The sequence below is a fragment of the Channa argus genome, chromosome 5 (assembly GCF_033026475.1).
Source record: "Channa argus isolate prfri chromosome 5, Channa argus male v1.0, whole genome shotgun sequence".
NCBI lineage: Eukaryota > Metazoa > Chordata > Actinopteri > Anabantiformes > Channidae > Channa > Channa argus.
In genome coordinates this window covers 11,387,868-11,404,761 of record NC_090201.1, presented here as the reverse complement: position 1 = coordinate 11,404,761, position 16,894 = coordinate 11,387,868, and the positions used below count along the sequence as shown (strand labels likewise).

The following is a 16,894-nucleotide window of genomic DNA, read 5'->3' as shown; positions in this document are numbered from 1 at the left end:
TTAAATATGCATCTGCTCCTGCTTCATTAAGGTTCTGTAGCACGAACACACACTCTTGCAAAGGTCTGTGATCAACAGCCATTTGCTAATATAAAGACAAGATGAGAAGATGGAGAAAGGCAAGGTGGAGACATATTAACGTCCTCAGGGGAGTGTGAAGGAGAGTTTCTGACATAAAAGAAGAGCTGTGGTTGCTGCAAAAAGTTGTTATATACTAATTAAGAAAGTAGATGGAAAAGACAAAGGTAGATGTGGTAAATTGAAGCATAAGAGCCAAACCAGCACATTAAAGTCAGTCATATAAGTATAAATTAGTGTTGACCCATGTGTTTGTTGCATTAACTGTGGAGCAGAAATGGTAGCATCTAAGGCAAAGGCCAAAGGGATAAAGAATTATATTACAGATGGCTCCCTTTTATTTGTATTTTTCTCTGTTCACTGCACACACCAGGGCACAATCTAAGGTACTGTATGACACTTTACACACACGATCTTCATTATTCTACATGTGTGACTCTAGAAATGGGTATATGCTTACCTACAATATTTCCCTATATAAAGAACAAGAAACTGAATTCTGTGATTCATGTGGTCTTGGTTGGTTTGCAGCATTTAATAAAGATTGTCAAACAGTGTATGTGAGTGGAATGAAGTCCCAGCAATTTATGATCCACACTGAAAGCATCTTCTAATTACTCCACTCTTGCAGCCACTCCATGTTTTAAAATTTTATATTTGAAATTTTCCGTTGCCCACTTGTTTTCTGTTCCCTCTTAGAGAAGACCTGTTCCCCGTCTGCTCCGTGGTGAAATGCTGCCCTTGAGAATAACTGCACAATGTGAAGTGGAATTGAGTGGAATCATAGGAAGCAGACGTAGATCTGTCATTTGAAGTGAGGCAACAATTCTGCTTAAGATAAGAATGTTCAATCTAGAGTGAAAATGTGTGATTTTCCTGATGACATTAATGCACAGCCAAGGGAGCAAAAAGAAAAGTGGAGTCAGTAAGAAAGAATCAAAAAAAGCTTCTGTTTTATGTATAGTACGTTTTCTGTATAAGATGTCACACCCACACACAGTTATAGCAAACCTAAATCTGTATATTATCAGTTTGCATTTGTGCACATGAAGAAAATATTGTACCCTGTTGTACACAAAAAAATGAATTTGTACATGGACCAGCGTTTGATTTCTTTGCTGCAACTGGATCTTGTTGATCCTGTAGGATTTAATAACACAGTATATCTACTATGTGAACAGGACCAGGTGATCATCCTTACTGTGAGCATTTATACATTTAAGTATGAGAGGCAATTATAATTTAGCTGTATGCATGTATCCAGTTGCTCACTTCATGAAACGTTTTGTTTCATAAAAAAACGATCTTCATGTTAAGAGAAATTCAAGTTATATAGGTAAAATTAAACTAATTACAATTTTAAAAATGTTTCTGAAGTAAACAAGAACAAGAAACATTTTTTTTTTGTCTGTTATGGCACTGTGAGAGAGTAGGCAATATTTCTCTGAACTCCCTCAGAATCAGCATTTAGAAAGGCTCCTTAGTGGTGTAGCCCCCTCCAATGGTATTGTGTTTAAATGTGCTGTACCCACCCCTGCAACTGTTTGCGTTAGCTGTCATGATAGTGTTTTCAAGTGGGAGATAATCAATGTTATGTAACCCTACTTTGTGATATCCAAGTGTTTAAGTAGCTTTAAAACTTTCAACAATCAGCACATGGAGTCTGAGACGTATTCCACTATGTCTAAATTGACTGCTTCACTGCACACCTCATAAACTTGATCAAACGGGAGAACAATCTTTTTCCTAATTATAATTTCTGTTCCTTAACCACCTGTGGTATTTTGTCTATATGGTATAGATTCATCAAAGCCAATCTGTTCTAAAAATCTGTCTCTTTTATGACACAATGCAGGTCCTTAAGAAACTGAATAGGTGCAGGGAGCTGTTGCTGTTGCAGTTGTCAAGCAGGTGTGTGTGCCCTTACCTGGGATCAAACTGTGCACCTTTGGTTCATCTTTAGTGCAAGTGTGCAAATAGTAAACAGCTGTGTGAGCCAAACAGCTGTAGGTTGCTTTCAATCAACTAACTCCACTTATCACAACACTTTATTGATAACAAAAATACTCTTTGTGTTTTGTATTGCTTTGTTTGTTTTTGTTGGTAAAGAGTGGAATCGATCCATGAATCCTGAAGATGGATCTATCTACGCAGCTATTTAACATATTCACAATGATGCAACATATATTAATGTTGTATTGACTACTGCCCTCTCAAACACAAAGCTTTTGATCAGATGCACTGAACATGAAAATAAATACAATGGTCGCACTGGAAGAGAGAATTTGTAGGTTGAAAAGGAGCCAGGTTCCTGTTGCAGTGAATAAGAGCCCAACACAGCTTTCTCTATTAATTAGCCATTCAAATGCAAAAACAATACCTCTTGAGAGTTCCATGTTAAAGTTAAAGTTAAATTTAAAAACGTACAAACACAGAGGCTTGTGATTGGCCTTTGATGTCTTTTAGGCATCTGGAATTTACCATGCATGAAAAAATTTAATTTACTTCAGCTATTTTTAAAACCAATAGATTCACAGCTCCACACTATACTGCAGGTCTATATTTCTATTATGTTTTTAACACAAACAAACTACAAAAATTGTAGTGACCTGTCTGATTTTGTCATCTCACATTCATGATAAATTAAATATCTGTCCTTTATAAAAGTTGATAATATATCCTGAAATAATTTAAAAACATTACCAGTGGTGTTTAATGCAAACTCCTCTGAAAATGGTAGAACACTTTCCACAGAAGTACAGAAGTAAAAACTGCACATGACAGACTTTTTGCACTACATTACAAAAGAAAGCTGAAACCAGAGTTTATGCAAAAGACAAAAATAAGTTGGTTCAGCTCTAACTTTAACTTGAATATTTATGTTTCATGATAATGAAGTTTAATCGGGACAATTTTCAAATGTAACATATTTTCGTACTGTAGGTTATGTAAGTGAAAATTTTTTAAAAAGGAGTTTAAAGAGCTTGTGCCTTACATATTCATGAAGTTGTTTGATTGTGAAAAACACTTTAAGTAAAATCCTTTGCAGAGCCTCAAATATATCAGTATGTCAGTAACATTTTAGCAAGACCTAAAATATTTACTGTAACAGCTGCCACTCAGACTAGGTGGAGTAAATACTGTAAGGGAGTATGGCTCTGTCCATTTCTCCAGCTTTGTGTTTCCAAGCTATGGTAAGATGTAGAAATATTATTAATATACAGTATTTTAAAGTTGGCAAGTTCAGTAATTTTCATGTGTGTTTAGGGCTTAAGTCAAAATTGCATTTTGAACAGGTCTCAAGCAACATTACAACAAGTCCTGAAAGATTACAAATTACATCTGAAAGATACAGTATGGAGAAACCAAATCAGATTTGTTTATTTCGTATGTGGCCAATTTCGTATGTGGTTGTAGTTTCAAACTAATCTCTGCATAATACTGCTGGCAGAACACTCAAATTGGTATTCATATGGCTTATCACTTTAGTTCACGGTTGCATATTGTCTTCCCCAGTCTGTCTCTGCAACCTACAATGAGGGCAACATGGAGATCAGTGGAAATGTGAGAAAGTTTAAAATGCATTGGACAGCTTCTATTTAAGAAAAAGAGGAATCAATTTATTGTAACCATGCAGTTTAAAGTATCGGCATTATTTCACTGCTATTGTTATGTTATTGTTGTTATGAGTACACATGTCTCATATTTCAGTTTGAGTAAATCTGATTAGGCAGTACATGGCAGTTTATATGCTCAGTAAGAAACGGTTGGTGGTCAGATGGCCTTTCTTTAAGGTCTGTTAATTCACACTGAGCTAAAACACAAGGTGTTCCAGTGTTCATACACAGGAACCAGTACCTCGTTATCAGCAGCATGACGATTGTGGTCACAGCTCTGACACTAGATCTGGAGGTGGCTCAGAGGATGGTCGGCTGCAACCCCTCACATTGGTTTGTGCCTTACATATAGAATGAGGTGGTAGCATATAAGTAATGGGCAGTGTGTATGGAGATACTGGGTAATGTGATGTCAAGCATAGTGTACGACTCTGAGCTTTGATATTAATGGAACCAAGAAGATACTAAAGGCACACTAGTGCATCTCAAATAACTACAATATCATAAAAAGGTAATTTCTTTTATAATTTAATTTAAAAAGTCAAACTGATATATTGTAGATTTTTTGCACATCAGGTCTTTTATTGTTTTAATGATGGCTTACAGCAAGTGAAAATCCAAATTCCATTATCTTGAAATATTGGAATATTTCATAAGATCAATTATTACAATATATAAATGTTCAACTTTGGAAGGTAAAATTGTTTATTTATGCAATCAATAGGGCTCCTTTAGCACGAATTACTGCAATGTGGCGTTGCATGAAGGCGATTAGCCTGTGGCACAGTTCGGTCTTCATCAAAGACCAGGTTGCTTTTAATGGCAACCAGCAGCTGGTCTGTGTGGTGTTGGGTTGGGTGTTTCTCATCTTACAAATAATCTTTGGACAATACATATTTGAGGGGTTTTGGTCAGTTGAGTTGGCTGGCCAAGCAAGCACAATGATACGGTCAGCAAAGCAGTAAGTAGTAGCTTTGCCGCTGTATGTTAAATCCTGCTGGAAAAGGAAATTGGTATTTCCATCAAATCATCACAGAATGTGGAAATTTCACATTAGGCATTAAATACGTTGGATTCTGTGGCTTTAGTTTTTTTCTCCAGACTCTGGGAGCTTGAAACAACCCTCCCTCCCCCAAATAAAAATACATTTACTTTCATCTGAAAAGAGAACTTTGAACCACTGAGCAGCGGTACAGTTCTTACAGTTCCTTTGCCCAGGTAGTCTGCCTTTGATGTTGTCTCTGGTTCAGGAATATCTGGATACAAGGAGTCCCAAAGTTGTAACCAATTTTTTGAACATGTCTGTGCTTGGTGTCTGTTGAATCACTGACACAAGCCTCACTCTACTCCTTGTGAAGTTCTCCTAAGTTCTTGAATTGGCTTTGATAGGCTGTGGTCAGCCATGTTGCTTGTGCACCATTTCTTACACACCTTTACATCCATTCATTCCGTTCAACTTTCCATGAATATGCTTCAATACAGCTGTCAGTGAACAACCAGGCCTTTACCATGATTGTGGTTACAGTATGTGCACTAAACTAGTCAGAGAGAAACACAATATTTATACTGAATTTGAGTAAATGTAATAGTCATTTACTTCCAAAATATTGGGATATTTCAAAAAATTTGATTTTTGATTTTTAGAGCTGAAAGATTGAAATAACTCACCTCTAATAGTTATAGACTATATAAGTTTCACAATTTATTACAATAAAAGCCACAATTTTTTTGATGTTATCTCTTGATTTTTTTGACTTTCTTGCTGCAGGGTAAAAGTTCCTTCCTATTATCTATTAGTATCTCTTTTTGTTTCCATCACCTCCTTAGGGGCTACAGAAAATGTTATATTCTGCTACGTTCTGCAGCTAGTCATAAACTTTGTCATCTTCATCAAAAGTAACATCGAAAATAGCCGTGTGCTACTGGTTAAAATGACACACCTAAGTGTGAATGGGCAAAAATGTTACAAACTGTAAAGCCAAAACAGTGAAGTGAAAGATGTTATAAAAGTCTGAGCTGAGAGAACTGCAGAGATTCAAGGGATACAGTAATTTTCTATCAGTTCTTAACTGCAAATGACCTCATTGCTAAACACATAGTCATGTGATTCATAGCTAATATTGGTTAAATACATTTTACCTGACAACAGCCTGTGTCTCCATAACTGCTCTACCATCTATCTAAATACATATTTCAATTTGTAAAGGTGAAAAGTGTAACAAGGCATTTTTCAGCATGTACTAGATTTTACATACCCATTTACATACAAACACATCCATATTGACTTATATGGATGTGTAATATGGATGCGTTTGTATGTAAATGGGTATCAAGACAGGTTCTAAACAGGTCTGTGAATGAAGTGAGTGTATCGTATATAGTTTGTGTGTGCTAACAAGTAGTAAACATAAGATTGTGTCTGAATGTGTATGGACAGGCTACAGTGGACAAGGTCAGACAGAGCTGCGTTTTAATTAACCAACACTTGGTGTATCATCAGCCAAGATGTGTTTATAGCTAAGAGCTTGTACATGTCGTCTGTGAAATAATCCTCTATTGATTCACTCCGCCGACTTTGTATCTGTTTCTGTCTGTCTGACTTATTCTCTCTCTCTTCTACACACACACACGCACACACACACGCACACACACGTACACATACGCACACAGACATGCACACACATGGACACACGCACACAAATCTCTATTTCTCTTCCTCTTATCTCTGCACGTTGCTCTTTGATTTTTATTGTGCCATTTTTTCCCTTTCTCCTTTGCTGCTTCTCTGTCTCTTTCTCTCTCTTTGTGCCATTTGCTCTGTTGCACTCTCTTGCTTTTCAATATCCTCATCTAATCTGCGTGCTGGGAACCCAGTGAAGCATCCAAAGCTTAACACCCCAGTGCTAGTTGAGAGGGGATAGTCAGCACTCACCCCATCATGTTCCTGGACCATTTCATTAGACTGCGGGCCACTCTGCAGAGTGAGAGCAGCTGCCCTGTCTGTTATATTCTGAGACATATGTGTTTGTGTGGAGGTGTGGTAGGTTGATAGCCAGACGGAAAGAGAGACAACAGATCTCTCGATTCAAATTTAAATTACAGTAATTAATCGCAGGTATTAGACAAAATAAACTCAGTCTTTTTCAGTTTTGATTGTTCTTGGAAATATTTTCTCAGATTAAGTCAACAGGAAGATTCCTTGGTCCATGGCTGCTTGCCTACTCATCAGTTGTCTCATCAAACTTTCACTCTGCTAAGTTCACTGCGATTTCAGTCTAACCAAGCTTTGCTGACAGATGTTTGCATGCTAATGTGTGTATACAGTAGCAGGGGAAATTATTTTGGCTTACTCACTCGACAGTTGCTCAGCTCTTCTGCAGATAGGATGATTGTGCCACATTTCTTCCCTGGAATACCCCTGTGGTTGAAAGTGAGAAAACAACAGAGGTTTAACAGAAATAAAAGTAAAATACATGTATTTGTCCACTCACTGACCAATGAAGGCTACTGTGAAAACTCAATTATGTAAAATTTCTAGTTTTAAATAAGTACTTCTGGTTATACTTGATGACTTAAAGCGCTTTTAACATAGCTCATCTTGACATTTTGTGATATTTACAGAAAGTCTAGTGCAGGTTTCTTTTTACATTTTAATTAAACAAAAAACTCCACTGAACCACCTGAGAAGTTTAGTCATCTGTAGCATACATAAACTTTTTTTTCAATGATGGCTAATAGGTAAATATATTGCATTATGATCCATATTTCCAACTACAATATTTTAAGGGGTTTATAGCCACTGTTATTATATTGCTTTATCAGTGTTAAATCTGGGCAGATTGCAAGCAAAATGAAAAAAGCTTTCAAAAAATAATTTTTTGATGAATGCAGCTGATGACTTTTTAATACAGAGGTAAACCCACTTAGATTTATCTGTGGAGGCACATTGCATTTTAGAAGATGTAACATCTAAGGATCATCAGGTTTTTAAAATGTCTAAAGTATCAATATACTTCACTGATAGTTATCTCTACATCCAATGGTGCAAACCAAAAATTAACAATTAATAACTAATGTACATCTCTTGAAAGGCTGTAGTCTTTATCAGTTTGTTATTAGGGATGCTGGAGGCATCATGCACTGCCTGATTTAAATGTCCTCTTTATTGAGGCTTTTTAAAACTCCTTTTTTTCTTTTTCTCTTACTTTGTCACCTATTGTTTGGAGTACAGTAGGAAATGTGTTTGTTTTTATGACATGGTAATGTCTTTTTGACAATCTGTGTCCTTGTGTGAGCCTGTGTTTCAGCATTTGAACTACCAGTATCCTGTCATATAAGACTAAATGTATTCAGCCCTTAGTCGGCACAAAGTGACAAGGTGGCCCCTTGATTCCTCCTATTTTCTCTTCAGTGCCTGACTTGACTTTTTACTCTCCAGATAATACACCATTTTATTTAGTAAAAAGTTAGTGAAGGGTGAGAAGCTCCCCAACTCTCCAAACTTCCAACTGCTAGCTGTCAGTTGGCAAACTAATTAGCCTGGTCTCCAGCAGGACACAATTAATTCAAAAGACATATTTGTATCATCCACTCCTGTCTCAAAAGTGTCTGCAAATCACACTGTTTTTCTGGACTTATTTTACTCCAACAGATGTTGATTTACAGTAGTAGAAGTAGAAAATTCCAACACAGTAAAGTAGGTTTTCTCCACCTCTGGTTCTCTGTTTTCTTCTTACTAACGATAACTATTCTGGGAAACAATAACATGACTGTTGTTTTATGAGTTTTGCTTAAACAGCTTGAACTATGGTTAAATATTAAAATAATCAAGGGTGACATAAAGTATGAAACACTGTGGATGAACTGTTAATACTTGAATGAAACAGAGATAGATCAACACACATCACACCCATTCATCTTCCTCAACACCTTCCTTACAATGCCATCCCAGATACAGTTTGGACTCTGACTTTTGTTTCTTTCCAAACATGTTTCTAGGTAGCTGCTGTATCCATCAGATAAACTCTAGTGACAGTTCAGGGACAAGGTTGCGCAATTAAAGTTACAAAGTAACAGAGCTACTTTCAGCAGCAATTTTCCAACAATTTTCACAAAAGATTGATGGGCTTGACTTGATGGTCTCGAGTTTTGCACACAAGGTCAAAAGAAGTGGATAAAGTGCTTTCCAGCTGTGTTGTATAAGTGCTTTCTGCTCTTTGTGCATTTTTGTGTGTTTGTGTCTTTTAAGAGGTAGATAGAGACCTTTGATCCACACTAAAAGACTCCCATCGATCTTCAGGTGGGGAAACTATCCTGGTCGCATGGGTGAGAGACACAGGACAGTGTTTTTTTCTTTTGAACATCTACAGTAAAATCACACACTGGGCATCCAATCAGCCACTGACTCAAAAATAAGGATGTAATATCTACATCCTTGCCTGCTCATTTCTTCACTTCCTGTAATTGAATCAATTCCCCCTTAGGTCTTTCCAGAAATAGCTTGTTATCTTAGATCCAGTGAAAAGCTAAAAATCAACAGACAAGAGTTTGAGTTGCACAAGTGGATATGTGCTGTGCTGACAAGCTTTGGTTATACAGTAATTGCAGAGTAAAGCATCTATAGCCAAAATAAACAACAGTGTGCAGTTACAGAACATGACTTTCATCCAAAGCCCTGTTTTCTGGTCATCAGTTGCCTGAAAGAAAATATGAAAATATTTGATAATTTTTTGTCTATTGACTATTCTGTGTGTAAGCAACAAGCTGCAAGATCTTTTGCTCAGCCATATTTGGCATATAATATTCATAATCCCCCTCCTTGATAACTCACAGGAGAGAAAATTGGTGCTAAAGTACAGTCTGTTCTTTGGATTTGATCCCTGCTCCCGCATGCAAACAATCCCACCCATCTCCTTTCTCAAGAAAATATGGCAAAAAGACAATAAATGTCATCATATAGGATCTAATTTGCACCTTGCCATTGATTTGCAACAGTAAATGAGAAATGACTCCGATTTGATATATAATTTGTCCCAGTTACAGAGAAGACACCTCCTGAGGGTGCCACACAAGATACTGCTGCCATATTACTAAGAACTTAAAACAATAATTTAATAAATGTGTCAGGCTGGCAGTAAGTTTTATTCTTTGACTTGCACATCATCAAATTATAATTCCATTCTTGAGAGAACTTAGGACAGCTGAACAAAAAGAAACAATAAAGAAACGACTTTTTTGTCTTTTTTATTAGAAACAAAGCAGCGGTGCATATAACTTATCCATTAACACAGTGCTTCAAAGACCCACAGGTTATACACAGAGGTGTTTTTGAACCTCTAATATAAAATAAAAAAAACATTGTATGCTGGTAAAGAGAACACACACACGCACACACACACCCACACACACACAAATTATCCTTCTTTTTTTAAAGTAAATGCTCTATCTTTGCAATCAAAGGGCAGCCTTCTGTTCAGGATATAGAGCCAGTTGTCAGAGAGTTGGAAGTTCGATCCCTGGCACTTATGGCTCACATGTTAGGATGTGCTTGTGCAAGACACTGGACCCCAAGTGCTGTTTGATCCTTATTTGTTACTTTGGATAAAAACATCTGCCAATCGACTACATGGAAATGTACATATTCTGTGCATATGTACCGTTCCTTAGCCCTTCCCCAAACCTCAGCCATCAGAACCCAATGCCTAACGCCAACCTAAGCATATAACATTTAAGCATCTTGTTGTGGCTTCAGTGGTTGGCACTGCCATACAGCTAAAAGATCTACCAGCCGGTTGCTGCATTTCTGTGTGGAGTTTCCTGGTTTGCATGTGCTGTATTGTGCATGTTTCCCCTGGGTATGCCAGTTTCCCCCAACAGTCCAAAGACATACATGTTAGGTTAATTGGTGACTCTAAATTGCCTGTACTGTAGGTGTGAATGGTTTCCTGTATGTCTGTGCCCTGAGATACTGTAGACTGGTGACCTGTCAAAATTGTACCCTGCCTCTTAACCAATGGCAGATGGGATATGCTCCAGCCCCTTACAACCCTGAACAGAAAAAGGCAAGAAGGAAAATAAAAACAGTGTCATAAGGTCAAAATTTAGATCATAAAACCTAATATTGGTCATTTGGTCATTTTTAACTCATAATAGTGTTGGTAAAAAAAAATCCGCTGACCACCTGAGTGATTAGATATTAAGAAATGTGTTGCATTTCATGGCAATCTGTCCAACAGTGAAATTGAGAAACATCAGCTTCCTGGTGAATCTAGGAGATCATCAAGGATATTAGTATTCATCCTACGAGGGGCGAAGAATAACTTTACAGTAGCTGAGATATTTCTGTTTGGAGCAAGGTCCTAAATGCAGCAACCAACAGGTGTCAGAGAGACAGTTACGTAACTTAAAGACAGAATTAACTTAACTGATTAACTTTGACATTTTGACAGTTTAGAACTTACTCAAGCAATAATTTTGTATATATAAAATATATATAATATTTTAAAGGCTACTTTTCCTTTTCAGTGCAAATTGAAAACAGTTTAACCAGTCTTTTAACATGTAATGGTCTCAGAAGAGTTTTAAAAAGTTTTGTTTATAATATATGGCATGAAGGTACTGTACATTGGTAAGAGTACAATGTACAGTATAATATTTAACAACCCCTAACCAAACAAAGGTTCAAGCTGAAGCACAAAAGCATTAACATTAACATAGTTTTAGTCACCAGACTTGTGTCTAGAGCCAAAGGCCATTAAATATAATCAAACTTCTTGAGAGTGAGAATCCCCTGGGGGTCTTCCAGAAGAAGCACACTACCAAGTTCTGCAGTGAGGAAGAGCTTGTCATTGATTTAATGGACTGGGAGCATGGAAAATTCACCAGTGATCAACACAGCAGAATGAGTGGCTTCAACTGAGGCAGAAGGGTACGAAGGTTACAGAACAAATAGGGGACAAATTATCCACAAAGTGTTGCAAAATCCAGATGCTCATAATAAAAAAAATGCTACAGTATATAATCTCCTGTCACTGACAGGTATTTTTGAAACTACATTTAAAATGTTTTACTGCCATCTTATGCTGTTTCTCACTGCTGGTGTTCTAGTCATCCAAAAAAACTTACAGTAGCATGGCTCAAGATATGTCACTGCATTTCACATCAACAGTAATTATCAGTATTTTTTGAGCTTTGCCATACTGTGTGTACAGCATGGGATATACTGTTTCACAACCACTAGTATACCACTCATTCATGTATAAGTCACTCATCAGTTATTAAAAATTGATAAAAAGTTGCAAGTGCAGATGATGTTACTCTCGTGGACCTCATCATTAATAAAGACTAGTTAATGCACAAGAGACAAGGAACTCACTTTACAATGTACAGTAGGGTGCTGTCATCACCTTTAGACATAATTATCTTTGAGTAGATTCCTTGTGCTCATTTATGCCTGAAGAATAATAAGCAGAGGAGCAGGATGACTCAACTACATACTTATTTCCTGAGGACTACCATCAGTGACCCCATCAACCAGAAAAAGAATCATAATTTTGTCTGCTGCTAGAACAGCAAGAAGAAGCTGAATACCTGGCAGTATTGCCCCAGTTTAAATCACTAGAACGCAGGGTTGGACTGAAATGCATTGTAAGTTGTTTACACTCCCAAGCATGTTGTTTGCTGTCATTACCTGCCAGTAAGGACCTGTGTAACTCCAGATAACATGAGGATGAGATAAGAAAGACTGCCACTAACATTTCACATATAGACAACCATCTGCTGCAAAAACTCCCCAGAGGAAACATGTGCATTGGAGGAAATTTTCTCAAAACTGAAGCAGCTTCATTGCAAGTGCTGGCAACTTTTCTACCCAATTCCCCGAAGACTGAATTTCTCTTCACCATCTCACAGAGCCATCTGGAAACAGCTAGTAGCTACATAACTTATAAGTGCACATAAATCTTGCCCCCTTGCACTGTGCTGTGTACAGGGTTCTGTATGTGCCTTGTGAACTGCAAATGTAGAGTATGTTAACATATAGTCCTTTATAGTCTGTTATGCTGTAACTGGAAAACAAGAAGAGCTTGACAAAAAGCACAAATTAGAAAAGTTAAACACAGTCAATTCACTATGCTGCATGTTTGTCAGTGAATTGTGTGACAGCTGCACTAGTGTTTGAGTTTGTCTCGCTGCCAGGTTGCCACCCACAGGTCACCTAATCTATTCAACTCTCTAAAATGGTGATCAAAAATAAAAGAAGGCAGAGTGGTTAGCCTCCTGGTGGCTTTCACAGATCTTCATGCCACGAACCTCACACTGCGATGAAGGCTAGAAATCAAAAGCACCACAGGGGTGTCCTTTAGGGAGCCTACCTGAGATGGCAATTATCGGCTGCCATTAAAATGGACCAAATCTCATCAGTACATTTTGGGAAGTGTAAACACTATAGAGTCCTAAATGTGATGCTTCAAATTTAACTTTAGCAACTACTTTTATCATCCTCATTTTATGCACACTTAGGATAATTAATTTTTGCAAATCGGGTTATCTTGTAGTCAAAATAACACCCTAAACACAGATGGTGTTTATGATAATTTCTGGAAAGGGCAAAGAGAGACATTTTCTGGTCATTTGGAAGTGCAACAAACGTTTTTGTAAATAATAAAAATCTGGATAATATGGGATAATGATTCTACTTCATTCCAAGCCACTATCCAAAAGAATTGCATCCATTTTGTTCGATCTTCACTCTATGATTTATGCCCAGTATCAGTGTTCAGTGCCAGTGCAGAAACTAGTTTAACCACTATGAAGCAAAGCAAAATGTAATGCTGTGCAGTTTCCGGGTGGTGTCTAACCCTTAAGACGTTTCCAGCCATATTGTAACTATATTCAGTTTCTTTCCCATAACCTTTCCATGCTGTATTACGTATAGCAGAAACCAAGGTAAACATAATATAGTTAAACAAATCTTTGAAGGAGCAGACCAATAAGAAGCACTAAGCACATTAATAGGGTGTCACACAAAGAATTCTTCAAACCCAGCAGTAAAACACAATGTGACAGATAGAAGAAAAAAACATTAACTGTACATGTGAGCATAAAATCAACAACCTGAGGAGGTGAGTCATTTGAAATATAAAAATAATGTAGTTTTTGTTTAGTTTTGCCAGTTTTATAACTAAATATGAATGAGGTCATATTACAGATGACCTAACTCAGCTTTTATCATCGGATCATTTCAGGATCAAGTCAGGGTCTGAGCACTGTCAGGTACAATTGTGTCTGAACAATCTAACAAATCAAACCCCATTTGTGAACACCATTGTGGATACATTCATCAATATAAAAATCATGCTGTACAGGAAAAAGTTGTTCAACCCACAGTTCACTTAACGATCCAGAAGAGCTCTTAAGGTTTCAAACATACAGTGACATTTTAGGGTATTGTGCATCACGGAATGGAATATTTCACTCAGCATTTGAGAACTAATCACTCATCACATCAGTACTGAATTATGTAACTCATATCGTGATAGACTGTACATACTGCATGTTCTACATTTAGTCAAAGTTTTACAAAGAATTATAGTAAATGGTGACAACAGAGACGCAGTGCAAGAAAAAAAATGTGATGCCTATTATTTAAATAAGCAGTAGCCATTTTGTAGCTGAAAATAGTGTGTATTTCATGCCAGTTGCATATTTCCATACATAGAATGTTAGTATAAATGACCTACTGCCTTGTAGCATAAAGTCTTTGATAGAGCAGGTATTTTCGATCAACAGCTCCCTCCAGCCAAGTAACTACATCCATATGAATTTGATCATATATATCCAGTGTAAAATTTGACATTTACTCTGGTTGAGGTGTGTAGCATGTCCAACTTTCATCCAGGAGAATTCTGGTCAGACCTGGAAACATTTCAAACAACCATGGCCATTCTTTATCCTACCAGGTTTTACTTACCAATAACACAGTCTTTTCCTGATTTTTACCATACACTGTGGTAGTTGTTGATAACGTAGAAAGTAAGAATTTCCAAAACATTAGCAGTCAACACAATCTAGGGGTTTGCTTAACTGCAGTATTAACATTCTTTTAGTTTCTTCCCTCTTATCCTCTTTTGATTACCTTGGTAATGCACCCTCAACTCAAAATGACAGTGTAGACATACCAATTAGAACAGATAGGTAGATAGATAGTTCAAGGCTTTGGTATTAGTGTAATTCATCTTTAGCTACATTTCAAAATGTTTAGCTAAAGAGGAATTACCGTTTTGTTAAAATTGTAATTAGGGTGTGTTTCAGTGTTCTGGCTGTATACAGTAACTACTACTATAGCATGCAGCATGTGAAAAGGGTCTCAGCATGATCTTTCATAACTCTTAAACACTGTTAAACTTTTCTCTTTTACTGGTGCAGCCTCACGTGGTATTACAATGACACAACTCTTTAGATGTTTTCTGTAGAAGCTATAAAAATTGAAATGCATCACTTTTTATGTGTAATCTATCTATAACCTATGATTGTGCAAGTGTCCAGAGTTACACAATTATCAGCTTTACAATTGGCATTTTGTCCTGTTATCATGTTTACAACAATGATACTGTCAAATGTGTTTTAGGAAATTAAAAAAACATCCCCTACTTTTAGAGTTGGTCAATACCCTGCCGCACTGACAGCATTCAGTAACACAATGTCCTGACACTTATTTGCACTAGGCTTATTAAAAATCAAGCAGGATAAGACATGTGTGGCTCATAATATGACAGATTTTGATTGGCACTGTCAAATACTGTCACAATGGAACAAAAACAGTCAGACAGGTTGAAATGTCAGACCTGACAAATTCATGAATTTCTTTTTCCATGTTTAGTTCATATTGTGTGTGTGTGTGTGTGTGTGTGTGTGTGTGTGTGTGTGTGTGTGTGTGTATGCGCACATCTGTGTGTAGCTTTGCTTTCTTCCTTGAATTGGAAGGAGGAGGAGACTGATGAGCCATATTCTCAGTAGGGATGGAATGCTCTGCTACACCTGTATTACACATTAACTTCCCAAACATGCTATGGTATCACAGACAATCCTGTGTAAAGCTAAGTATATACTGCCTAAGGATTACCAGGTTTAAGGGAGGATTTATCTGGAAGTTCCTGGGACAAATTCCAGGGTGGGAAGTCGCACACGTCTCCGACACAGCAACATTAGTGGTTAGAGAAGATTCAGTGGATTACAGAGTTTTTGTTGTCGCTCCTCTGCCACTGTATTATGCAGGAGACAAACTGAGCACACTTTGATGGGTTCAGGGATGACGCATGTTTCTTCCACACCACCAGCTCTGTAACATTTAAAAACCCAACACAAGCATTGAAACATTCAATAAGGTGCAGTGAAGCAAAGCCTCTCTAACACAATTACTGACTTCACTAAGTCTGTTGGAGGGAAAGTGAAACACCATTTTATTGCCGTGAGGACAGAGAGCAGACACAAAGCCCCACCTGAGACATCCACCTCCTCAATTACCCACTGCTGATTCTACAAAGCTTTAGCCATTCGAGACCTCATTTGACTTTAATACAGCGGCCACTAGAGAGACATTGCCATTAATCAAATAGAAGAGGAAACGAGTGTGCAGCCACCCAGGAAAGCAACGAAATTCATTGAAATGGCTGCTAAAGTATCTCTCCTGATCCTGCCTGTGAGAACAAGTGACCCAGTATCCATCATTCCTCAGATGAAGCACATACTGCCTCAAAAGGCAACACTGCTGTGTCTTTCAAGGTAGCAGAGCTGTAGTTTATAGCAGGGCTCATTTGTACCTTGAAATAAAAGCAGTTAGAGACATATGTGGTAATCAGAGACAGTGCAATTTGACTGATGTGCCGTATTATTGAGTTTGTAGTTAATATTTCATTTCTCTCTAAAGGCCTTTCATCTACCAATGCAGAAGCTTTCAAAGCAAATATTTGGAAGCATAATTTGAGAAAAAGAAAACAGATGAGGGAAAAGCGTAATGAAAAGAAGTCAGTATTCAAAGAGGGGCACATTTAAAAACCTTAACACATTTCCTTACATGAGTTTCATGGGACTCTTTTCTCTTTCTCCTGCTTTGTTTACACCCACAAAAACAGAATGTGAAATAGGGGTAAAACTGTTTATCCACCTCTCGCTGTTGGGGACCAAATGACACCTTAGGCAAT

General features: G+C 37.4%; 1 protein-coding gene across 3 annotated transcripts in view; it reads right to left on the bottom strand.

Annotated features, from left to right (window-relative positions):
* Window positions 1-16,894, bottom strand: part of cpne5b (copine Vb) — a 107,323-nt gene that overhangs the window by 38,696 nt on the left and 51,733 nt on the right. For all 3 annotated transcript variants that reach the window (XM_067505453.1, XM_067505455.1, XM_067505454.1), the window contains one exon: window positions 7,050-7,113. In XM_067505453.1, coding sequence (XP_067361554.1) covers window positions 7,050-7,113 — 64 coding nt within the window. The remainder of the gene's footprint in view (window positions 1-7,049; window positions 7,114-16,894) is intronic.